The sequence below is a fragment of the Saccharomycodes ludwigii genome, chromosome III, assembly GCF_020623625.1.
Source record: "Saccharomycodes ludwigii strain NBRC 1722 chromosome III, whole genome shotgun sequence".
Taxonomy (NCBI): domain Eukaryota; kingdom Fungi; phylum Ascomycota; class Saccharomycetes; order Saccharomycodales; family Saccharomycodaceae; genus Saccharomycodes; species Saccharomycodes ludwigii.
Window position 1 is genome coordinate 492,387 of NC_060202.1, and position 25,761 is coordinate 518,147.

General features: G+C 31.4%; 12 protein-coding genes across 12 annotated transcripts; 7 read left to right on the forward strand and 5 right to left on the reverse strand.

Annotated features, from left to right (window-relative positions):
- Positions 1-587: 587 nt before the first annotated feature.
- SMC2 (condensin subunit SMC2) lies at positions 588-4,109 on the forward strand (the record flags this gene model as incomplete). Its single annotated transcript, XM_046077203.1, has 1 exon — positions 588-4,109. The coding sequence occupies one exon, from the start codon at positions 588-590 to the stop codon at positions 4,107-4,109; it is 3,522 nt and encodes a 1,173-aa protein (XP_045934935.1).
- Positions 4,110-4,179: 70 nt separating this feature from the next.
- MET10 (sulfite reductase subunit alpha) lies at positions 4,180-7,344 on the reverse strand (the record flags this gene model as incomplete). The annotated part of the gene is made up of 1 exon (XM_046077204.1): positions 4,180-7,344. One exon carries the CDS (start codon positions 7,342-7,344, stop codon positions 4,180-4,182), a length of 3,165 nt encoding a protein of 1,054 aa, XP_045934936.1.
- Positions 7,345-7,731: 387 nt separating this feature from the next.
- Positions 7,732-10,557, reverse strand: VID28 (glucose-induced degradation complex subunit VID28; the record flags this gene model as incomplete). The annotated part of the gene is made up of 1 exon (XM_046077205.1): positions 7,732-10,557. The coding sequence occupies one exon, from the start codon at positions 10,555-10,557 to the stop codon at positions 7,732-7,734; it is 2,826 nt and encodes a 941-aa protein (XP_045934937.1).
- A 575-nt stretch (positions 10,558-11,132) lies between these two features.
- SNL1 (Snl1p) lies at positions 11,133-11,669 on the forward strand (the record flags this gene model as incomplete). Its single annotated transcript, XM_046077206.1, has 1 exon — positions 11,133-11,669. One exon carries the CDS (start codon positions 11,133-11,135, stop codon positions 11,667-11,669), a length of 537 nt encoding a protein of 178 aa, XP_045934938.1.
- A 900-nt stretch (positions 11,670-12,569) lies between these two features.
- On the forward strand, positions 12,570-13,814 carry BAR1 (aspartyl protease BAR1; the record flags this gene model as incomplete). Its single annotated transcript, XM_046077207.1, has 1 exon — positions 12,570-13,814. The coding sequence occupies one exon, from the start codon at positions 12,570-12,572 to the stop codon at positions 13,812-13,814; it is 1,245 nt and encodes a 414-aa protein (XP_045934939.1).
- Positions 13,815-14,274: 460 nt separating this feature from the next.
- Positions 14,275-14,907, forward strand: RIB5 (riboflavin synthase; the record flags this gene model as incomplete). Its single annotated transcript, XM_046077208.1, has 1 exon — positions 14,275-14,907. One exon carries the CDS (start codon positions 14,275-14,277, stop codon positions 14,905-14,907), a length of 633 nt encoding a protein of 210 aa, XP_045934940.1.
- A 68-nt stretch (positions 14,908-14,975) lies between these two features.
- SQT1 (Sqt1p) lies at positions 14,976-16,283 on the reverse strand (the record flags this gene model as incomplete). The annotated part of the gene is made up of 1 exon (XM_046077209.1): positions 14,976-16,283. One exon carries the CDS (start codon positions 16,281-16,283, stop codon positions 14,976-14,978), a length of 1,308 nt encoding a protein of 435 aa, XP_045934941.1.
- A 560-nt stretch (positions 16,284-16,843) lies between these two features.
- Positions 16,844-18,196, forward strand: STS1 (Sts1p; the record flags this gene model as incomplete). Its single annotated transcript, XM_046077210.1, has 1 exon — positions 16,844-18,196. The coding sequence occupies one exon, from the start codon at positions 16,844-16,846 to the stop codon at positions 18,194-18,196; it is 1,353 nt and encodes a 450-aa protein (XP_045934942.1).
- An 836-nt stretch (positions 18,197-19,032) lies between these two features.
- On the forward strand, positions 19,033-19,383 carry SCDLUD_002475 (uncharacterized protein; the record flags this gene model as incomplete). The annotated part of the gene is made up of 1 exon (XM_046076997.1): positions 19,033-19,383. One exon carries the CDS (start codon positions 19,033-19,035, stop codon positions 19,381-19,383), a length of 351 nt encoding a protein of 116 aa, XP_045934943.1.
- Positions 19,384-19,450: 67 nt separating this feature from the next.
- Positions 19,451-22,264, reverse strand: MTC4 (Mtc4p; the record flags this gene model as incomplete). Its single annotated transcript, XM_046077211.1, has 1 exon — positions 19,451-22,264. The coding sequence occupies one exon, from the start codon at positions 22,262-22,264 to the stop codon at positions 19,451-19,453; it is 2,814 nt and encodes a 937-aa protein (XP_045934944.1).
- A 588-nt stretch (positions 22,265-22,852) lies between these two features.
- TRS20 (TRAPP subunit TRS20) lies at positions 22,853-23,440 on the forward strand (the record flags this gene model as incomplete). Its single annotated transcript, XM_046077212.1, has 1 exon — positions 22,853-23,440. The coding sequence occupies one exon, from the start codon at positions 22,853-22,855 to the stop codon at positions 23,438-23,440; it is 588 nt and encodes a 195-aa protein (XP_045934945.1).
- Positions 23,441-23,596: 156 nt separating this feature from the next.
- On the reverse strand, positions 23,597-25,600 carry DSN1 (MIND complex subunit DSN1; the record flags this gene model as incomplete). Its single annotated transcript, XM_046077213.1, has 1 exon — positions 23,597-25,600. One exon carries the CDS (start codon positions 25,598-25,600, stop codon positions 23,597-23,599), a length of 2,004 nt encoding a protein of 667 aa, XP_045934946.1.
- Positions 25,601-25,761: the final 161 nt, after the last annotated feature.

Consider the following 25,761-nt stretch of genomic DNA (forward strand, 5'->3'; position numbering starts at 1 on the left):
TCCGAATATGATTAGTAAGGAGATTTTTTTTTTTTTCCTCTTTTTTTTTTTCCCTCTTATGAAAATAAAAAGCTCCAATCTTCGATATGATCAATTGAAGATAGGAATCTACGTGGATTTATTTTTGGTTTAACTTGTTTATTGTATTAAGCATTTCTTGGTATGTGCTACATAATTCTATCACGTGTATTTAAATTAGTAAAAAGAAACACAAACGTACACACACCTCTCAGTAACTACTGTATAAATGAAAAGCAAAATATAATCGCCTTGGATAGTCTGCTAATTCTCTGTGGAAAATAAAAAACATTTTTGAAATAAAGGAAAAAAAAAAAAAATTAAAAATGTCACGTGATAGTAAAATTTTTTTTCCTATATAGCAATATTTATCAGATCTTAGTTCATTCGCGGCTAACTAAGTTTTTTTTTTATGGTTTGATCATGAAAGAAAACAAAGAAAAGGATATACAGAACATAATTTGCCCATCGTTACAATAGTATATACTATTTAAAAAAGTTTTGGTTTATTGAGGAACCTTTTCTGCTTAAAATTCATATACTTTACCATCGCAAGTAAATCAACTAATATGAAAGTAGAAGAATTAATCATAGATGGATTTAAATCGTATGCTACAAGAACAGTGATTTCACATTGGGATCCCCAATTCAATGCAATTACTGGTCTCAATGGATCGGGTAAATCAAATATTTTGGATGCAATTTGTTTTGTTTTGGGTATTTCCTCAATGGCCACTGTTAGGGCATCCAACTTGCAAGATTTGATTTATAAGAGAGGCCAAGCTGGTGTTACTAAAGCCAGTGTTACGATTGTTTTTGATAATACAGATAGGAATAATTCTCCTATTGGATTTGAAACATACTCAAAAATTTCTGTGACAAGACAAGTGATGTTGGGCGGTACAAGCAAATATCTAATTAATGGTCATCGAGCCCAACAACAAACCGTGTTACATTTATTTCAATCTGTCCAATTAAATATTAACAATCCCAATTTTTTAATTATGCAAGGTAAAATTACAAAAGTTTTAAACATGAAGCCTAAGGAAATTCTCGCTCTTATTGAGGAGGCAGCAGGTACTAGAATGTTTGAGGATAGACGCCAAAAGGCAGAGAAAACAATGACTAAAAAGGAAAGCAAATTAGTTGAAATTACAAGTATTTTACAAGAAGAAATCGAACCCAAATTGGAAAAGTTAAGAGGTGAGAAAAGGGCATTTTTGGAGTTCCAGGAAATCCAAACAGATTTAGAAACTACCCAGAGAATAGTTGATGCATTTGAGTATTATATGTATGTTACCAAATACCAGAATGTCCAAAAAATAACAACTACACAACAATCGACGTTGGAAGAGTATTCCAAATCAATGGAAACGTTAAAGAGGGAGCTAGCAAACTTAAATGAAGATCTAGCTGAAATGGAAATTAAAAGAGAAAAAAGTCTGGATAAGGAAGGTGCTTTTCTAAAGTTAGAAAAAAAAGAACAGGCAATAAATAATGATATATCACGAATTCATACAACAATTAGTATCAAAGAAGACGATATGAAGGAACAGGACACAAGATTACTTGAACTTCAAAAAGATTTGGATAAATTGAAAGGTGCATTGGAATTCAAGTCTGAGTCATTTAAGGAAAAGAAGCTTGAATATGATCAAGCGCAAAATAAAATGAATAATTTAAAAAAAAAACATGCAGAAAAAGAAGCATTACTATCATCACTAACTACAGGCATATCCTTGACATCTGGTGAACAAGGTGGCTACATGGCCCAGATTTCATCGACAAAAAAAGATTTGAATGATTGTGTGATTTCCATTAAGAGTGCTGAAATGAAAATTTCTAGACTGGAAAATGAATTGGTGAAAAACCAACCACGATTAGAACAAGCAAAGCTCGAAAAGGCTAAACTTGCAGAGGATATTGAGCAGTTAAAAAAGCAAAAGAAATATTTGGAAGCCAAATTAGCGGACGCTGGTTTTAATCTCTTAGATCTAAAACAATTAAAAGAAAGGGAAGTTTCTTTACGTGACGAGATTTATAAAATATCAAACGAAGTGGAACAATGGAAACGCAAATTATACAACATAGACTTTACATACTCAAGCCCGTCACCAAATTTTGATTCAAACTCGGTTAAAGGTGTTGCTGCCACTTTGTTTGTTATAAACGATGAAAATTTAAATGCTGCTAATGCATTGCAAGTGTGTGCTGGTGGTAGACTTTTTAACGTGGTTGTTGATAATGAAAAAACTGCTTCTCAATTGTTAGAAAGGGGTAGGCTTCGTAAAAGGGTAACTATTATTCCGTTGAACAAAATCGCTGCAAGGAAACTAAGGGAAGATACGGTCAAATTTGCAAAACAACTTGCTACTTCGCCGGAGAACGTAGAATTAGCTTTGAATTTGATAGGTTATGAAGCAGAAGTGGCAAAGGCTTTAGAATTTATTTTTGGCACCAGCTTAATTTGTAAAGATTCTGATACCGCCAAGATAGTCACATTCCATCCGCAAATTAGGACAAGAAGTATTACGTTGCAAGGCGATGTGTACGATCCAGAGGGTACTTTATCAGGGGGATCAAGAGGTGGCAATTCCTCGTTATTGCTGGACATTCAAAAATATAACAAAAGTGCGAAGCAGCTAAATTTGCTACAAAAAGAGATTTCTATTGTGCACGATAACATTAAAACATTTGAAAAGAAATCAACTGTAACCAGAGAACTTCAAGATTCCTTAAATGTTTGTGATTATAAATTGCAATTAGCTGAAAAGGAAAATCAATCCAACTTGGCAACTCAAATACTTAATAGGAAACAGGAGATTTTAAAAGAGATTGCAAATTTTAAAAAGGATATCACCAGTAAAATGCAAGAAAAGGACCATTTGGAAGCTAAAATGGGTGAAATTCAAAAAGAAATTGACGATTTTGCCAAAGACAAAGGATCCAAATTGAATGAATTGAAACAACAAGTTTCCACACTTACTTCAGAAGTAGATCGTTATAAAGTCATTTATGAAAATTTATACGATGAGTATCAAAATTTGGAACTTGAAAGGGATCAGCTAATATCTGAGATCAATCAAAGCAAAGAAAGTGAAGGTACAATTAGAAATAATTTAGAGCAACTAAAGAAGGATTTAACTCAACTTAAATCTAGCATGGATGGGTTACAAGAAAAAGGTCTGCTGATTACAGAAGAATTGGAACATGAAAGATCCAGATTGTTGGAAATGGACAACGAAATCAAGGAACTTCAGTTATCCGTTAGAAATAAAACAAAGAGCTATAATACAATTGAGTTGGAACACCAAAAACTAACTAATGAGCATGAAAAGTTCAGGCATGATATTGGCTCGATACGTGAAAGAATCCAAAAATTAAAAGAAAACAATGACTGGTTAACTGATGATAACTATGTGTCGAGTATTGTGGAACAGAATCAAAATATAGACTTGGATGAGTATAAAAAAAGAAGTAGGCAATTAGAAGAAAAGTTCAATGGATTAAGGCGTAGGGTCAATCCCAACATTATGAGCATGATTGATAGCGTAGAGAAAAAGGAGGGTGCATTGAAAACAATGATCAGGACCATTGAAAAAGATAAACAAAAAATTCAAGAAACAGTTGAGAAATTAAATGAGTATAAAAAAGACGCGTTGATTAAAACATGGGAAAAAGTTAGTGTTGATTTTGGACAAATTTTTGCTGAACTATTGCCTAATTCTTTTGCAAAATTAGTTACACTAGAAAACAAAGAGATTACAGAGGGTTTAGAGGTCAAAGTGAAATTAGGTAGTATATGGAAGGAAGGTCTAGTAGAATTGTCTGGTGGCCAACGATCCTTGATTGCATTATCCCTAATTTTAGCCTTGTTGCAATTCAAACCTGCACCAATGTATATTTTGGATGAAGTTGACGCTGCTTTAGATTTAAGCCATACGCAAAATATTGGGCATTTAATAAAGACAAGATTTAAAGGTTCCCAATTTATAGTTGTTTCTTTGAAAGAAGGTATGTTTTCGAATGCTAATAGGGTATTTAGAACAAGATTTCAAGAGGGCACTTCAGTGGTAAGTATAATGAATTAAGTACTTAATTATTTATACCAAAAAAAAAAAAAAAAAAAAAAAAAAAGAAAAAATTGGTATTTACGATTTCTCAGTAGACTTCTAAAATGTATCTAGATGACTCCTTTAAATCCTCAATAGCTTGGTTTAAATCAACGGTGATTCCCTTTTCTTTGGCATCAGCTTCAATGATATCTTGTAAAGCTTTAGTAATATCAGGAACTGGCCAAGTTGGACCACACAAATAGAAAGAGCCCTTGTTATCCATCATGGCTACTTTCAATTCTTTCAAATTTTCTTTAATACGATCTTGGATATAAATCTTTTGTGGTTGATCTCTTGAAAAAGCAGCACCGATATGTGTTATAATACCAGCATCCTTATAAGCTTCCCATAATTCACCATACAAGTACTCTTCTCTCTTGTGTCTTGCGCCCAAATAAAGGTAAACTTGACCAATAGTATGGCCTTGTTGTTTTTGCCACAACTTCTCTTCAACAATTGCTTTGAAAGGAGCTAGACCAGTACCAAGCCCGCTCATAATAACTGGCTGTTCAGTGGATGGTGGTAATTTCATGACTGATGGTTTTACACTAACAACCAATTCTGCTCCAACAGGCAAGTCAGATAAGTATTTAGAAGCCTGACCATATCTCTTTCTACCCTGTTTGTCAATCCAATCGACAACTACAATTAACAAATGGACTTCATTGGGGTGAACCTTTTGAGAAGAAGCAATGGAATACTCTCTTCTTTTCAATGGAGCAACGATGTTGACCAAGTCTGCCAAAGATGGTCTACAACTTGGAAATACTCTAAAAATATCAGCATAGGTGTAAAACTCTTCCTCTTGGTATCTCTTCAACTCAGCGGCACCGCTGCTAGAAACCAAGTTTTGTAATGCAGCCTTTTCTTTGTTGTCTTGAGCAAAATCGATCAAAGATTCATAAAATCTCTTTGGTGGTTTGCCAAAAATATCCAAATTTTCAGAAAAGGTTTGTAAAACAGTTCTTAATTCAATGGCATTAACGTCTTCCTTACTTGGAACGGAAACAATAGCATTTTCATTCAAACCATAATATTGTAAGAAATCCCTGACTAACGTCTCGTTATTCTTTGCATGAATACCCAAAGCTTCACCGATGTCATATTTCAAACCAGTACCAGAAATGTCAAATTCAATTTCAAAAATATTTCTAGAATAGTATTCTGGTGTAACCCTTTTGTTTTTCTTCACTTTAACAACAAAGTTTTTGACAGGTAAATCCGGTCTTAATTCCTTTTTTATACCATAAGCCTCTTTAAAAGTTAATTTCTTGGCAATATCGGACACTTTGAAAACGTTAGGTTCTCTCTCTTCTGGGACTTGTTTTGAATTTGGATGGAAAGCGTTTTCATTAACTAAAACTTGTAATAAAGCGGGTTCTTCTGGATCTTCTAATTCTGAAAATGATTTGTAGATATCAGTTGGAACTTCTTTAATACCAACTTCAAAAGCATTAGTAATAGTTTCAACCAAAACGGCAGCCAATAGTTCAATATCAGCACCAGATGAACCCCAGATACGACGAGCACTATTTTGAACGTCCAAGTTGTAGGCATATTTCCAAAAGACACTTTGAGAAACAAAAGACAACGTGCGGCCCTTAGTCTGTTCTCTATCGCCAATTAATTCCTTGTCCACCAAAACTAATTTAATATTTTTAGAGGCAATATGCTTCAAAAATTCTATTGGTAATTTCAAAAAATCTTTATAAGTGGAAACATCATCTAATTTTTGATCTTTGAAAGAATCCTTATCCAAAACCAAAATGATTGTGCCATTGACATCAGTAACTTTTGCTATATCAAATGTTCTCAAAAGCTCCACATTAGCAACAAAGGAAACTTTAGAAGAGTCGATATTGGTTACCAAAGGGGCAGAATTTGAATCAGGTAATGAAATAATTTGTGCTTGGAAAGTGCCCGCATTGTTAATATTGTCAAACCTAGTTCTCAAAGTGACCTGCTTGTCATCATCAAAGGCTAAAGAGTGAACCAAATTGGAACCCAAATCTAAACTGTCATCATTGTTATCGTTAGCCCATATAGTAAAGGCGTCAAATTTGTCTGAATAATTAATTTGAAATTCGGTGACAAACGAACCAATAACATCTTGGATGGCAAGTAGAGACCAAACAAAGTTTGGTTTGTATATATATTCAGTAACAGAAATACCTCTTCTGCCATGGAAAAACAAAGAGGCAGCAACAGTCTCCTTCAACGGAGACGAGTTTGAATCCAAAGATTGAGAAATAACAATGACATTTTTGGTAGTCGATGGCAAACAGGCAACAAATTTATCAGTATCAAATGGTAATGGAATTCTGATAGCAATGTGACCAACTTTACTTTGGGTACCGTCAATGGCTTTAGAAAACAATTCTGATTCGACGGACCCATAAGTTACAAAGACTGTTTCTGGGTTCTCGACACCAAAATATTGGAAGTTATGTAATTTAATTGGGGAGTTTTCGTTATAAATAGTTAAAATATCATCAAAAGAAGAGTGTTCTGGGATGTGCAAGTTTGGTAAAGTTGTAACACTATCTTCATTGGAGTTCAATACAGTTTTAGCATACGAAGCACCATCAAACAAGTGGATAGTTGAAGTGAACTGAGATAAAAACAAGGACAAAGCAGTAGTGTGTTGAACTTCATTGTGATTAATTGGGGTAATTACCGGATAATTTAACTCTTGAGCAATTTTTAGTGGAGTAACATAATCACTAACAATGCTATCATCAACATAATCTAAAGCAGCAATAGTAAAAGCTAATTTAGCGTTAGATCCCTTCAAGGTGTTGTAAAAATATTTAAAACCAAATCCAGGAGTGATAATCCCAACTGGAAGTTTGGTTTGTTGTTTTTCAGATAAATAACCCAGAGGTAATTTGCCAGCACCGGGTCTCAATTGTAATTCTTGAAAATATAAGTGGTTTTGGTCTCTAGCAGCCCAACGTTTAATAGCGGCATCTAACAAATCTTGTTCATCAAAAGATTTATAACTGAAAATCGTATCTAAATTTTCGTACAGAGTTGAGTTAATACGGAAAAGTGGGGTAGTATTTGATGACAAACGCTTGGGGTCCGTTGGAATCCCAAAGGGATTATTGAAAAAAGCTGACATAACACCTAGGTTGTTGCAGTTACTGTCTTGAAATCTTTTAGTATTTTGAAGACTTAAATAAGGAAACGATGCTTCTAAAAGATTCATGACATATGTAGAAGGATGGAATGAAAAAAGATGGGAAAATATTGACAAAAGGATTAAAAAAAATAAAAATGATGTATAGATGAAACAAACTGTGATTTTATTTATATAAAAGAAATGTATCTAATTAATTTGACATGTATTTTTCCTTGTAAGATAATATTTACCAGCTGTACAACAAAGATCAAAAAATCTAAAGAAAAAAAAAAAAAAAACCCTCAGCGGGAAAGGAAAAACACACTTTCTAAAATCTTTACCACCACCACATTTATTTACACAGCCCCCATACAGGGCATCTGCTAATACTTGACACAACAAGTATCACGTGAAATGATGGTCCTTGTTGTTTTCTTACAACAAAAAATAAAAAAAAAAAAAAAAACTTTTCAATTAAATGGACACATTTCCATTCGATGGAATAATCAATTTTGCCTGAATAAACTTAGCAGCCTCAAAAATATGGTTGTCTTTGCTCTTTAGATACTTATCTATTATTGGTTGAAACCCCATCTCAACTAAAATGCTACTTCTATCCTTTAGATCCTCCGTATCTGTATTATTGCGCGACTTCAAATTTTTATTAAACCGGGCTGGGTTAGTTGTTGAAAAAATATACCCACCATGGCTTAGGTTCCCATTTTCTTTTTCATTCTCCTCTTCTTCGTTCTCCTCTTCTTCATTTCTATTAATATAAGTGTTGTTATATGAGTGACCAGGGGTTTGATGCGAGCTCCATACTAAATTACTCAAAATACGTAAACAAGCTAAATTTAAAGCTTTGTAAGTGTATCCAGAAATATTTCTAGATAAAATATCTTTAATACAATTCATTAAATCATCATTCTCCACAATCATTTGTCTCTTGTGCTCGTTAATTGCTGAAATGTTTGCTAGAATATATAATATGGATAGCAAAATTCTGAATTGTACCTCATTGTTGACATTTAATTTTTTCATCTTGCTTGCCAAAAATTCAAACAAATAACATGATTCAGTAACATCGCTTTGGCAATCTTTAATTGTTTCAGTTAAAAAGCATTTCAAAAGCATATTTATTAATTTACGTGAACTGCATGTTAAATTGGCCAATAAATAGAAACACTGTTCTTGAATTTTCCAGTTTGGATCAATAGTATATTTCAAAATTTTTTCTAAAGAAATTTGACTCAATAACTCCACTCTGACTTCAACAGACGATTCAAAGGTTCTATTTCTTAAAACCCACAAATTATTTAAGATCACATCGGGGTTGAAATAAAAAACATTCGGGTCTTGGAAAAGATCAAATATTTTATTAAGTGAACCAATGAAAATACTTCCATTAGAAAATATAAAGGGCTGCAGAGGCGAAAACTCTAAAGAAAAATTCGATATAATGCCTAATGCAAATGCCAAGATTTCCACTTCACTTTTCAACAATTTTTTTTGCAATGTGCTATTCTTGAAATAAAAAATTAGATCAATTTCGCTAGATACCAAATTTAAAAAGGTATTTGCTATAACTTTGCTTTTAAAATATTTCCTTAGTGATGAAGCGCTTCGTGTTAATGATTTGGTTAAAATTAACATCGACTTTGTTAGCTCTGATGTTATTAAACATGGGTATGCTTCGTCAGTATCATATACTGGCAATTGTAACGCCTTTTTTAAATTTTCAACATGACCATTGATACCATTCCTAATAATTTCCACCAAATGACTTCCGGTAACAACCCCATCTTTTACAGTATCATCTCTATCACCAATAGTACCCCTATAATTTGAATCAGCGTCTTGATAAATTTTATTAATTCTATCTAATAAAGTTTTATTTTTCTGGTTTTTTTGAAGCTCTTTGCCACCGTTTGATTCGGTGCAGGCAGAAGATAGTCTAAGTCTCTTTTTGGTTTTTTTATTTTTTTGCAATAGTTCTTCTGCATTATAGAATGGAAATTTAAAATCCAATAGAGTAAACTTGTAGTCAGCATTATAAGAACACAATAAACTCAGTAACTCAAACAACTGTGCCAACTCGTGATATGATGCCATAGTGTGCTGTCTATATTGTAATAAACTAAAAAATCTTTCTTCAAAATAAGGCATTAAAAAATTATTAAGTATACCTTGCGAAAATTGATCCAGCATAATGGTATCGTTTCTAAACGAAATTAAAAGAATATCTAAAACATCAAACCACCAAGGTAAATTGTCAACTACTTCTTGGTGCTGATAAATTAAAAGATATAATTCGCTAAAATCGCCATCATACTCTGCACTAGTCAATAAGTATTTGATTGCAGCGCATTTTAATTCTAAATTGTCGATTGCTTTGGTAAATATTTTGACAAACACCTTGAGGCGAGAGTACTCATCGATATCCATAAAACTTGCCTCATTTTTAGTTGTTTTATTCGACAGCAAAATCATCGTTTTTGTTAAAATTTCGATTTCATATGGATTTAAAAATTGTAAAACTTTTAGATTCGGAGTCTTGATATTGGATGGTAGTAAGTGGTTAATGTATAAAACTTTAAAATCCAACGCATATCTATATTTCTCATAAAACATATTTAATATTAAGGGAATTATAGTAAAAAATTTATTTTCCCTGTTGATTGATCTTTGATAAGTTAACTTCATTAAAATATCCAATATTTCCGAAACACATTTGTAAATTAAAGTAGGACGTTCATCGGTGGCATTGGTTATTGTGTCCTGTGTGTTGATGTAAATTTTTTCCAAAAGATCGGCGCTGAATTCTATAAATTGGTCTGTAATATAAGGTTTTTTGTTCTCAATACTTTCGTCAGCTTCGTGCTGCTGTAATAGAGCTTTAGGAACTGAATATTGTAAGCCAGTGTTGATACAGCAAAAATATTTGTAAGTGAATTCCAAATCTACTGCTGACCCAACTTTGAGCCTCCCAGTTATTAATAAAAAAATCAACTTTAGCAAATATGTGGATGTGTCTATTGGATAAACATTTATTTCCAAATTGAATAAACCAATAAAAATTTCCAATATATCATCTCTTGAGGGCACAATTGAGTCATCGCTAATAGTTCCAGTAATAATTTGAATGTGGTTGTTTAATAATAATGTTAGCAACTCATCAAGTAAATCAGTACCTTGAAGCTTTTTCGTTTTACAATCTGAAATAAATTTCACTTTGGAAAAAGCATCGCCCATTATACTATGCTTGATTTCTCTTAGTCTGGTTGGGCTTAAATATGGCATGGTTTCTGGTACTGTGGTTAAATATTTATATGCTTTTATTGTTGTTGTTGTTGTTGTTGTTCTTGATATAATTGTGTAAATAAAACAAGTTATTGTTATAGCTTATGAACAAGTTAGAAGATGATTTCACACCGCTCCCCCCTTTAAAAATTAAAAAAGTTACTCACATCCGTACAGCCACCGTTGCTTCTTGCTTATTATAATTTCCTTTGTGTGTAAAATATATCAATTTGTACGGCAGTTAGAAAAAAAGGGAAGGGGGGGGGGGGGGGGGGCAGGGGGAAAAGAAAAAGAAATGCCCTTATCCGAATATTCTACGGATAATGCACAAACAGGACTTAAAAGAAAGAAAGAAAGAGAGAGAGGAAAAGGGAAAAAAAAAAAAAAAAAAAAAAAAAAATGACAGCTGTTTTGTTATTTTTTTTGCATGAGATCGTATGCGAATTAGCGTTTTAACTCATTTAAAGTTGTTACTATTTAAGTAAAATCACAGATATATAAGTAAATAGATCCGGAGAGAAGAGGAAAAAAGAAAAGAAAAGATTCGAGAAATTGCTTTAAATTTTAATATTAGGATGAATAATTTGACAAGTATAATTAGTAATTATGTTGATACTAAAAAGATTAAGCATGTATTAGATAAAACACAATCGTATGTTGATCAAACAAAGTTTGTTACATCAAAAAACATTTTTACCGCCATATCATTTTGCTTATTAAGTTTGATTTATCTGTTGGCCAAATCAACACCTAAAAAAAAAAAGAAATTGCAAAAGAAAAAAAGTCATAAAAATAGAGACATAGGTCTTTCAACTAGTAAACCTCCTTCGAAAAAAAGTCATGATGAACAGATTAAAAGTGCTTTAAACAAATATGATAGTGAATATAAAGAAGGGGTGACCAGATTAGTGACAAACTACAATCCAGAGTTGCAAGATGATGTATATCAAAAAAATTATTACAATGAAATGTTATTAAAGTTATTGATTGAATTAGATGGTGTTGATTTAACAACCATTGAGAATCCTGAATTGAAAAGTGAGTTGAAAAGCAAAAGGAAAACTGCCATCAGATCCATTCAAGCTGAATTGCATAAATTGGACGCATTATAATAGCTGTTATATTTGTTGGTCTCTATAAAAAATAAATAAGAGTTTTTTCTTTTTTTTTTTTTTTTTTTTTTTTTTCATCTTTTTTATCTTTTTTATCCTTCTTTAGTATTTAATTTGTATTTTATATCTATTGTTGTATTGTAATATAAAAAAATATATCTCTAAATGTTGTTTTTCCTTTTATTTTTTGGAAACTTGTGGTTTCATATTTTTTTAAACAGTAGTCGAGATATATACTTTAGTACTTGTAGTTTTCCGAGATGAGTTTTATAATTTTAAAAATTGTCGTTTTACATCTGTTGTACTGTCACTTCTTTCGTGAGGTGAATTATTTGCTAGTTAGCGTTTTTTTTTTTTTGTTAATCAATTTATTTATTTTCAAATCAGTTTTGAAGATATAAGTGTAAATTTCCTTTTTGGGATATAACAAGGAATTCGATAATTTTAAACAAGTGTTTTTCTATTTACTAAGTACCATTTTTAGTTATCATTCCTATTTCTTTCGTTTTAACTGGTAAGTGGATAATAAGTAATAAAAATAATTTCACTTAAATGAGACCCTGAGTTTCCAATTTTTTTTTCTTAAAGTTACAGTATATAAAGGTTAGATCTATATATTAGAATAATGTAAAATAATAATGTTCCTCTCGGAAAATATCTATCCAAGTCCTTGTATATATCAAAATTAGGATTGTATGTTTGTCTTTTATTAATATTATTATTATTGGCAATTATCATAAGAATACTGACAAAACCAAAAGCAGATAAAGAGAGGAAAAAAAAAAAAAAAAAAAAAAAAAACAGAGAGAAAAAGAGAGAGGGAAAATGAGTATCTTTATCCACTTTTTATTCTATTTTTCGTTAGCATTTTATACGCTTGTAGAATCAGCTTCTCAGCAAATGACACTTTCCAAAAAAAAAATAACTAATAATAGTAATTATAATGACAGTAAAGAAAAAAGATGTTCGGAAAAAATGGCATTGCAAAATCAAGGATATTTCTTTTCGACAAGCTTAAAAATTGGCTCGCCAGTACAAACCATTGAGGTCTTAGTGGATACAGGTTCATCTGACTTATTCATTTCGAGCACTTCTAATCCATATTGTGGTAATATTTGTCAACAATTTGGTGCCTTCAACCCAAATAATTCAGAAAGTTATAAGGAATTGCCATATGACTTCTTTAGTTATTTTGGTGATGGAACTGTGGTTAATGGGACCTGGGCATCTGAAACCATAACATTGGATAATGGCAATAAGTTACCAGACCTTCAATTTGGTCTAGTCACCACTGGGCAAGCATTGGTCAGCGGTGTCTTGGGTTTGGGTTTAACATCATTAGAAAGCGTTGTAAATTATGAAAATTGTCCTAATTTATATTATGATAATTTCCCAGCAAGTTTAAGCAAAAATGGTTTAATTGCAAGCAACAGCTATTCCATACAAATGTTTGCAGAGACAAGCTCTATAATATTTGGGGGCGTTGATTTGGGTTTAATTGAAGATGGTTTTATGTTCACTTACCCCTTAATTTCTGATTCTAGATTTGCAATCACCATGCAATCATTAAAAAGTGCTGGGAAAACTATTATTAAAAATAAAGTTTCTGTTTATTTAGACACGGGTACAACAACATTAACCTTGCCCCAAAACTACGCCGACTCTTTGGCTTCAACGTTTAATGCCACGTGGGATTCTAATCAATTTGCTTATATGCTTCCTACTTGTGTTGATAAAAGCAGGAAAGACATAGTAGTTGAAGTCAACTTTGGTGATATCACTATTAACATCGAGTCATCCGATATGATTGCTGAGCAAGACGGCCAATGTGCATTAAATTTGTTGCCAACAAACACAAACCAGATTATATTGGGTGATCCTTTTTTTTTAAATGCATATACTGTTTTTGATCTAGATAACCGTGAAATATCGATTGCCAAATTGAATAAAGATCCATTTTATAGTTCCGTAAAGGATATTACTTACTGGGTTCCTGGTGCTATCAAGGGATGGTATTACGGTTCCACTGCAAAAAGAACATTTAATCGTGCAACTACCACTACCATATTATCGGTAAATACGGCAGCTAATGAAAAGTATGAAGCTTTCAAAGATATTGAAGGTTTTGACAAGTTTTGGGAATGATTGAAATAAATTTGAGCATTGGAGTTGGATGATAATATATGTATATGTGTGTGTATGATTCTTATTTATTTCGCTTGTTTGTTTATATGTTTATTTATTTAGTGTAGTAATAAAATGGTATATAATTATATATATATATATATAAATAAAAATAAAAACTACACTCGCTTTTTTTGTTTCAAAGATTCGGATAGTTGCAAGTTCGGATTGATTCTTAGCAGAAGAAAATGTCCGAGGAGCAAGAAGGGAAATATCCGAGGGAAAAAAAGAAGAAAAAAAGAAGCGAAAAAAAAAAAATAGTTTGAAATGCTGATTACAAATCATTGAAATTTTAACTAAGCTAATATTTCCTGGCGTTGTTACTTACAATAATGTTTTTCTCTTTTTTTTTTTCTTATAAAATGTCATCACAACACTTTTGTCTTAGAAAGTAAAAGGAAAAAGGATAATATATTAAACTATGTTTACTGGCATAATAGAAACCCAAGGTGTAATTAAAGCTATCGATAAAAACCCTGATAATTTCAGCGTTGAAATTGAAATTCCCAAAGATAAAGAATCTTTCCTAGAAGATTGTCACATTGGCGATTCCATATCATGTGGCGGTATATGTTTAACAGTTATTTCATTCACTTCAAACTCCTTTAGAGTGGGCATATCCCAAGAAACTTTACGAAGAACAAACATTGAAAAAATGTGGCAGTCCATACCAAACGCCCATGTAAACTTAGAAAGAGCAATGGGTCATGGTAATACCAGGTTTGGTGGGCACTATGTTCAAGGCCATATTGATACAGTTGCTACTATCATAAGCAAAGAATCTGAAGGTGATTCTATAAATTATGGTTTTGAATTGCGCGATCCTGAATATGAACAGTATATTGTTGAAAAGGGATTTATTACAATTGATGGTGCATCTTTAACTGTTACCAAAATTGAAGGGCCTAAATTCTGGATAAGCATGATCAAACATACCCAGGGAATTTTATGTCCAAGAGAAATTGGTGATTTAGTGAACATCGAGGTTGATTTAACGGGCAAGTTAATTTCCAAACAGGTGAAACTATACTTAGGGAAACATTTGAATAAATAGTACACCGGAACGTAACTCTTAATGGAAGTTATTTTGTTATACATATATATATATACATACACACTTATTTAACATTTAAATATTAACGATACACCTTCGTCACCAGCAGTAACTATTTTATCCTTACCAGCAAAACAAAAATCTAGAACACCCGTGTTGTGACCGACACATGTAAAAGTGGGTTCATGAAATTTTCTTGCATCATATTTATAAACATTCCCGTTAATACAGGAAATGAAAATATCTAAATCTCTAAATAAAATCTTGGTAGCACTATCGGGCAGTGTAACCGAAGATCTTAGTCTCATAGAAGTTGTTTCATAAAGTAGCACATCGCCTCTGACTAAACCGACACATAATAACGGCATCCCACCAGAAGTACACCAGGCAATACTTTCGATGGATGCATTAGACTCTTCCTCTTCCGGTTTTAAAGTTATAACACATGGATTCAAATGTAAAACATGTCCGCTAGTACAGTTTATTACGGTTAAGCACCCATTATTTGATCCGACACAAGCAATATTTTTGGTAAAACAACTTAATGATATCCAGGGACATTCTAGCCCTTTGAAGTCACTGCTTGTCCATTTGTGAATAATATCACCAGTATAACAATTCCAGACCACTATGGTTCCATCTATAGAACATGTAACTAATTGGACAGGTGATGGATTATTAGTATCATTTTGAATTGATGGTAAGAAATCACCCATAGAGCAATCCTGTTGATGGGCAAATCCACTCATTAACAAAACTAATTCATCAGTTGATTCCTCAATAGAATAGCACCATACACTGCCGTCAATTCCGCCAAATGCGAAAATTGATTCGATAGTGGGATGGGTTTTCATCCAAACAATTTCATCGCATTGTTGTAATTCACCAATATTTTTCCAACGAGAGCCATCTTTAGAGCTTTTGCTCACCTTACAAATACCATTCATATCACATGTGATTAAATATTTACCTTGTTGACTAGTAAATGCACAGGCAATGACACTCTCACTATGCTCAATGGATTGAGCAAATTTAGGTGGCACAGAATGAGAAGTCCATAGATATGCAACATTATCCGCACCACCAGAACAAACTAAGGGCAATTTAGGGTGATGTGAGACACAAAAAATACTATCACTATGTTTATCAAAATAAGCAATACTATTGTTACTCATATCAATTTCGATATCGGGTTGTTCATCCGCCGGTGCTATCTCTAAAGGTTGTTGTTCTTCTGGTTTATCCTCTTGAAATTCAGATTCATTTGGGACTGGCAAATCATCGGAAACTTGAATTTCTTCATCAACTTCAGCAAGGTTGATGTATTCTGCGTCGTCAATATCTTCTATTTGTTGGTGTTGTAAATTATCACTCATTTTTTTTTTTTTCTTTATTTTTCCCACGCTGAAATTATAGGGTTATATTTTGATATTATTTTTTTTTGGGAACGATTTTGTTCAATGGACGTATATATATATATATATATATATATATATGAATGGAAAAAGGAGGCTATTGCGGTACTGATCAAATACAAACAGATCAAAATTTGTAAAAGATGCTTCTGGGATTAGTAATCATGAAAAGTTTGGACATTGCTTTATCTACAAAATAAATAAAAAAAACTAAGAAAAAAAACTAAGAAAAAAAAGAAAAAAAAAAAAGAAACGTTATACAAAAAAAAGCCTGTTTTATTTTATCTTATTTTAATTTTTTTTTTCCAATTTTTCGCTTTTCAAAAATATTGCTTCTTTTTCGTTCTTTTTTGTTCTTGTTTTTCAAGCTATAAAAATATTAAAAAAATTACAATTTTGCTTTCCTCTTCTTCTTTTTTATCCAAAGTTATCTTTTCCTTGAAACAAATTTAAATAAACAGAAAAAAGAAAAATTAACTAAAAATTAAAGAAGGAAAAGGAAAACAACTTACAAGCCAATAATGTCTACTTCTACTAATGCTACAGTTGTTAAGAAAATAGGTTTTCAATGGGGGTTTAAGCCAAATACTAACTCTAATAATAATAATAGTAATAATAATAATAATAATAATAATAATAATAATAATAATAATAATAATAATAATAATCGTGCTGTCAATGCCAACAAAATTCAAACTAATGATCTCATAAATTTAAGTTCAGATAAACATCTTTTATCATCTGATAACGATGTTTCTAGGGAAGTAAGTGACATATTTAGAATAAATAACAACTCCAAGGATAATAATTATATTCACTCTTTAAACTTCTACAATGCTAATGATAGTGGTAATGGTATTAACAGTACTAACAACGCCACTCATAATAGCATCAACAGTAATAAATCTAAATTAAAAAGGTCTAGGCATTTTCAATTTGATGCTGCAGCTGACATTACTAATGGCTCAAATATGAATGGTCATATTTCTAAAAAAAGATCAAGCTTTTATTCGCTAAACAATACCAAGTCTCGCAATAATCTCCATAACAGCAAAAAACCATTCATGAAATCACATCCATTGTCTATATCCAGAATTGTGGAGCTAATGAATAAAGAACAACTGGAGAAATTAATATTAACACTAGTGCAAAATCACCCACAATTAACAAGCTCTATATACACATCATGTGCTAACGATAGCAATATCAGTAGTAGCACATCCACGCCAATGTTAATTGATCAGATGTGTAATAAATTGCATGAAAAATTGAAATTAGTTCATAAAGTGATACCATATTCTTTGGATAATGAGGTTAATTCACTCTATAATGATTATTGTTTTGAAAGGATTAAAGTGCAATTATTGGAGTTTTTAAACTGCTGTATAGAATATATTCAATTTATTGATGTAATTAAAGAAAAATGGAGACTATTAGATGAAATATGCAAGATGTTAATTAAGGTTCCTAAATTTTCAAACGAGATTAATAATTATTATTTTAGATTATGTTTGGAACAAATTGATAGATTTTGGTATGAGAGTATTATGATGAGTATTATAAACAACGGTACTACTGAATTAAGCAATAATAACCCTACTAACAGTATTAACAACGATTGGTATTATATACTTGGAGATAGACTTAAAAACCATATTTTAGCATTAGGTGGGTATGATACTTTTAAATTACTAGCCAACCTTTTACAGCAAGAAGATGAAAGAACTAGTTTACAATATGGTGGTGCTTATGATGGTAACAATACTAGCAACGTTAATGGTTTTATAGTTAGCAATAGCTTGAACCCTGCAGGCCATATTAATAATATCAATCCTAATAATGGTGATAAAACTGCTAGTCATAACTGGTATTAATGAACTGTTCTTTGTATTAAGAACTTTGCTATTTTTTTCATTTTTTCACCCCCTATATCTTTTGAAATACGGAATAAAGCTTTAATTGGAAAAAGATTTTTACAATAGTATATTTGCATTTATTTTAGATTGAGTTTTTTTTTTTTTTTTTTTTACAATTTTACGATAGTTTATGAAGAAAATGGATCATAAGAATAGAAATAAAAATACCTATTATATATAGTTGGTTAAAATCGGAAAGAATAATACTTGATTTTCTGGCACCTTAGCTTATGGTATGTGATTGCTTTTTAATGGTTGTTATATGTTTCTTAAGTCAGAAATTTTAGATCTTCTTCAAGAGTTGGGGTACTTGCTTATGGTGTTATTGGTGCAGTAGAATTCAAATATTCCAAATGATGTTAAAAATGTAGATATCTTTCTATATTTATTCGACAATTATCTTCTTTATATATACATAAATATATATATACTTCTAATCTTTTAAAACCTTTTATGTTTTTATTTTTGGGAAAGTACGCATGAAGTTGCTGGCTTTATCGCTCCTTTTCATTTCATCATGTATTTATTTTTTATTTTTATTTTTATTTTTTTTTATTTATTATTTTTTATTTTTTATTTTTACTTTTACTTTCTTTCTTTTTCCCTGAATTTTAATCTAAATCAAAGATGTTTGTACATATATATATATATATCTAATGTCATAAATCGAGCATTTAATCCAAAGTTGCTTTTAACACTATACCTTTATTGTATTCAGAAAATAAACTAAAAAGCTTGTATTCCCTTTCTGATATATACAGTAACTAAAAAGTAAATAAGTCTCGTTATAATATATGCCCACTAAACTACCTAAAAATTACACCCAAGATGATATCAATCAACTATCCAAAGAATTATTGATTGCAGGTGGAATAGGTGCTTTGAAAGGCGCTCTATTCTCTGTAACTACAGCAATATTGATGAGGAAATATAGTATGGTTTATAAAAACGTAAGGATGCCAGTCAGGTTACTATACCATACAACTTGCATAGGATCTGCAAGTGTTTATTATGCAGAACAGCAATTATTAAGATATGAAGACAAAAGAACACAATTAGAATTAAAAAGGAGAAGGAAAATATTGGATGAAGCCGCAGAGAGGGGCATATTTTTGGAAGATGATGGTGGTGTTGCTCAAAATTAATATTCACATAGATAATATCATCTGCATATATATATATATATATATTTATATTTATATATATTTACGCTCACAAACCTATTAACGACAATATACCTTTCCATAATATGAAAATTATCCAAATGATCCAAAATAAAATCATGATTAAATACTCTAATATAAAATACCAAATTCTCTTTAATGCTCCATTGTTACCATTCTTATTCAATAACACAGATGGAATAAAAGCACTGTTTAAAAAGTTCCTGTTGTTATTATCGTTTATGGTATCATTTGAAGTACCAGTACCAGTATTTCTGTCAATACCGACGTTACCATTATTGCATTGCAAATTATTGATGATAATCGACGCAGGCATATGGTTAATGGCGAAATTGGCACACATTTTCAACTTGAATGTTAAAGTGGTGTTGATTTCCGTGAGTGCGCTATCAGCGCTTAAAAACAAATCTTCAATCAAGTTTTGTGATGGTAACTTCAAATCTTTTGGTTTACAAAGAGGTAAATTGACAAATTTTTCTAAATTCTGTGACACTTGGATCGTTTTATTTTGTAATCCACATCCCTCACATATCGTATTCAAGTCTTGTGTCTCTTTTAAGATGATTTTATTATAATTTAAATTGATTGTTTGATTCTGGTGTAATAATAATTCGTTCATTGCTTTGTAATATAGTATATCTTGCCACTGCTGTTTTTTCTTGAAAATATCGTGATTGTTTTTCAAATCCACCAATGGGAAATCTGCATTGTTATCGCCCCTGCGTTCTTCTTCTTCAACATCCTCTATAAATTCTTCTTCTACTTCTTTAACAGACGGTATATTGTTATCATCGTTTTCTTCTTCGCTCTCGGTGCTAGTACTACTAGCATCCCTTTTGTTATTATCCATAATATAATCTTGTTTACTTTTCTGAGTAAAAAAGTTGGAGTTATTCCTAGTTTCCTGTTCTTCTTTGTCCAGCTCCTCTGTATAATCATTATGATCCTGGCTATCATCTGATGCGTTATGTTTCAATGTATCCTTTTGATTTTTGCCAGTGAATAACTTTCTAGTTTGTGCTAGTTTGGTCATATTATCAGTATCGTCTGTGAAATTTTCTGCCATTCCGGAAGTTCTTCTATTTTGCCAATTTAGATCATTATATCTTTCATTGACACCAACAAACCACTTCCAAATCTTAACATTATTTGTAGCATTCTCGTCACTGTCCTTATTCTTATTATTCTTCTTCTTCTTCTTCTTCTTCTTCTTCTGTTCCTCTTTCTTCTTTTTTTCCCTTTTTGTGAAAATTTTTTTTTTCTTCTTCTGCATCTTCTTCCTATGTTTTAAATGTCGATTAACATTGTTAATATGGCTGTATATGAAATTATCAGCACCATCATCACTATCACTAAAAGTAGCCTCAGAACTACTGGAGTTGCTATTGGAATCATTGATATCACTATCAGAGATATCGCTGCTCATACTTTCTTCACTTATTTCATTTACTGCTTCCGAACTGTTGTCCTTTTTCTTGTTCTCCTCCTCTTCGCTATTGCAGTCGGCGTTATTAGTATGGAATTTATGACTATAAATATTGTGTACAGCAGAATGATTGAATTTACGGTTATAATGAGTTTCCGTTGAAGTACTATCATCGCTACTTTCGCTATTATCAAACATTGTATTATAATGAGGCATTGAAAAATGGTGCTTGTGATAACGACGTGAACCAAACTTATGACTAAATTCTAAGACCGGAATTGGTGGTGGATCAGTAATTACATTGCTTTTTAAGTATGATACATGACCTTTGTGTAATTTCCTATTTCTAATAGTTTGCAATGGGTTATAATACCCTTCAGTTTTGGTCAAAACCATGTAATAATATGTTAAATATGTTTGTATTTTAACAATTTTGGGCGTAATGACTACTTTTGGTGGAGACAGTATATCTATATCATCCAAACCAATGCGAGCGCCATTATTGACCATAGAGTTAATTTTTAATGGCGGGTTGCCTTTATCGTCTGCGATACTATTGTTGCTACCATTAGGACCAATATTCATTGATCCTTGAGTGTTAGAATTGACCATGTTATTATCTATGTGTATATCATTGTTGATAATGCTATTTTTATCCGAGGTATTAGCTAATGTTTCTAAGGAAAGGTCTTCTATATTTAAATCGGCTAATAGCTGCGGCTTGGTGTTGGTCAATAGCCATTTAGATAATTCACCTACATGTGTTGGTGATATTTCGCGATGTTGCTTTTGTCTTTGGGAGGATTTTCTATCATTTTTTTTTCTTTCTTTAATAATATCAGTTGTGTCATTCTTATGAGTGGTACTGTTTTCATTATTAGCCGTTATTTCTTGTTCATTTTTAAAAACTGGTTTTTGTTCTAGTTCTGGTAATTCCTTCTCCGTATAATGATAGTCTTTCTTAATATTATTATAAGTTATCGATGGTTTATTTCTCGGTATTATTCTCCCATTGGAATCAGATCCACTTATATTGGAACTAGTGTTGCTAGTACTGCCAGTGCTGGTACTGCTACTACTATTTAAAACTTTAGTTTCTATGTAATGATTCTTTCTTAATTTTTTCTTATTGATGGTACTAGTAGTACTACCACTGGTATTGTTTATACTGCTAATATTAAGACTACTGCTAGGTGCACTCTTATCCTCTGACAATATTGAAAAGTAGCTATTCCTTTTATGTTCCTTTTCTAGTCCTGTATCACAGTCTGATTCTTTGGGAGGCTGTGAAGTTGATAAAGATGAAGAGGTGGATCCCATGGTTCCTCTGGTTGTTATTAATGGTTGTTCCTCATTGCTGGTATGTTGCGTTTGTAATTGTTTGGATTTCTTTCTTTTCTTAATAAAGCCCTTCATAGTTAATTTAACATAGGTCAATTCTAAATTAATTTAGGATAATATTTTGTGAAATATGTGTATTTTATGTATATACTTCCTCACTCACTTTTATTAGAACGTTAATACAAATTCATCAAACAATCGTTTAGAATTAATGCTTTATTATTTAAATTTTTAACGGTAACAAAATATAGAAATGAATAGCTATAATATACTTACATAGAATCTTTTTTATTTTCTATTTATTCATATATTACTTTATTTCTATGTATGTGTTTGTGGTTGTATATTATTGTGAATATAGTTAATATAATAATAATAACAGTGTTATTTTTTTCTGTAGTAAAAAGTGTCAATAAATTCCCTTGCCGAATTTTTTTTTTTTTTTTTTTTTTTTATTCTATTTTACTTTCCTTTTTTGATTAAAAAACAAAAATAAAATAAAATAAAACAAATGGACAAATTTTTTTTTTTTTTTTTTGATACAAATAATAAACGAAACTCATTTAAGCAAACCAGCCTGTATATTAGAATCACGTAGAACCCCGTTAGTATTTCAAACTAATCACACAACAATACACCTAAAACATTATATTCTTATAAACCATGAGCTCTGCCCAATATTTTGTTATAATAGCTAATGATCAAGATACACCTTTATACGAAGCGCAATTATCTAGTACCTCGTCAAACTCAGTTACAGAACTCTATCCATTTATAGCCAACTCTGCTTTAGACATAATTGAAGATTTACAATGGAGGACAAATTCATCATCATCATCATTTAGCTCCTCTTCTTCAACTGGGTTCCCCATTTCATTCGGTAATGACAATGGTTTTAACGGCATTGGTAATCCTGGTAATACTGGTGGTTCCTCTTCGCCTTCCTTATTTTTTGGTGCAAAACAAAATAATAACTCCAAAGATCTTTTAGGTGCATCATATTTGGGTTTCATAGACCATTATTATCAGTCTCCAATTTCGGCTTACATAACCTTTGGGAATACCAAATTCATTTTAATACATTCTTCAAATATGCCTATTAATGGCAACAATATCAAAGTTTTTTATCAACTAGTACACGAGTTATACCTAAAAACACTGATGAATCCATTTTATATAAATGGTTCAGCTATAAATTCACCCATGTTTGACGCAAAGGTGCGTGCTTTTGCAGCCAAATATTTAATATGATACAAGGGGAGAAAAACCTTGGATAGGTTAAGCTAATGTTACATTGTTGTTATTACTGTTATATATATATAATGTTTATGTAATATTATCAAATAAAAATACAAAATAAACTTTATTCAATATAATTTAAAAAAAGATATTGTAGATCATTTAATATTAATCTGGACGGTTGATATCCGTTTTTTCTTGATTGGATATCCCTTTGGCTAATCGGGTTAATATACCCTTGAGTCTTTTACTATTGTGAATACCAGCAGTATTAGGCTCAAGTCCGTAGTTGATTTTAAGGGTATTTAACTGTTTTGACTGGATATTTGAAATAACTTTTAAATTTGAATTTATTAAATGAGATATTTCTTTAAATTTATCTAAACGAAGCCGGAAATTTCTCTCTAGGTTCAAAGTTGGCAAAGGTATAATATTAGGCACCTCTTTAGCGTAGATATTTGGCGTTTTTGTGTTTTCTAGCATATTATCATAATTTGGTTCCAATATTAAAAGTTTGCGCCACTGATCAATTTCTTTCTGTAACTGTAAGATCTTATAGTTCAATAATTTGACATTTTCTCTATTACTTTTGTTTTTCAAATTCGGTATAAACACTTTTTTCATCTTATGTTTTTTATTGTTACCAATGTCTTCTAGAATATCACTTTTATTATTGTCCACTCCTAAATCAGCATTAGCGTGCCCATAATCCGAAGCACTAGTGTTTCCTCTGTCATTGCACCAATCGACATCAACCTTGTCATTTCTTAAATCATTAACAAAATCCCTAAAAATATTTAGGGCAATTTGTCTTGGGTCTATATCTGAATTAATAATGTCCTCTCCTGTATCATCTTCTTTTCCTTTTCCTTTTTCCTTTTCTTTTTCTTTCTCTTCTTCCTCTTTTGTCCTTTTTTCATCATCGTCATTATCTTCCTCTTCTTCTTCTTCTTCTTCTTCTTCTCCTCTTTGTCCGATGGAACCGTCCTTTTTGTTTGATAATAATCTTTTCTGCTCCACTTCTTTTAAATTATCTAGCTCCCTAATCAAACACCAATTGAATATCTGTTTTAATTGCAAATCTTTCCCAAAAGAATTATCGGCATGCCTATAAAAGTCACTATCTGGAATATCTTTATGAGGTGATACCAACACACCTTTCCTGTTTGCATCCTCATTGGTGCTTTTAATATCTTTTTCATTTTCAGTTTCGTAGTTACTATTATTATTATTATTTGAAGTTATGAATGAAGATAGCCTTCTTCCTCTATTATTTATTATAGTTTCTCTCATTCTTCTTCTTTTCACTCTTTCCTGTTTGTCGGTATTACTGTAATACCTCCCATTTCCATAAATGTTACTATATCCATTCAAATTACCAGTATTATAAAAGTATCCCTGTTGTTGTTGTTGTTGAAGAATTGGCGGTATACTATATGCAAGCATAGAGTTGTTGTTATTGTTACTATCAGATATCACTGGTTGAGAATAGTACCCCTGGTGTATAGAATTAGGACCATAGTAAAGCATAGGCTGTGGATGTGGTGGCAGCAGCCCTGGTGCATTTATTCCATAATATTGAGATGGTGGCATTGAATACATATATGGATTGATTAACGGATTATTGTTATTTCCATTATTATTTCGATTATAGTAATTAAACATTGCAGTATTGGTATTATTATCGTTACTTCCACCATTAATATTGCTAATGGTATCGGCAACTTGGCTTGTTGGGTTATTTTTATTGGTGTTATTAATGTAACTGGAATTAAAATTATCCATCCATTTAGGTTGACTAATGTTCTGTAGATCATCTAGTCTCTCACCCAAACTCATGATATTGCTCGTGTTATTGGCACTAAGTCTTTTCCGTTTATTTTCTCTGTTTGATAAATTGTTAGTTGTACGCTTGTTATGACCATTTCTTTTACTATCTAACACTTTAAATTGAAATACCGTTGTTTCATCTTTTTCAAAATTATCGTCATTTTCTTGGTCTTCTTTTATACTTTGCGTATTTTTGGCGGTAGTCCTTTCCAGATCGATATCGGATTCGAGCAATACATTAGCAGGGCTATTGTTGCCATCAACTGTTCTCCCATTTGTTTTTGATGGAGAAGGTATAGTTTTAACTTTAATATAGTGTTTCTGTAATCTATTAAGGGACATTACCTACCTTTATCCCTTTTGTAGCTAATCCCTTTTGTAGCTAATCCCTTCCAAAAGTTACTGTCGTTTATTTGGTTCGTATTTTCTCTTCTATCGTTCTCAACAAGAAAGGAAAGAAAAGAAAAAGGAAAAAAAAAAAAAAGTTCTTTATTAGTCGTTTT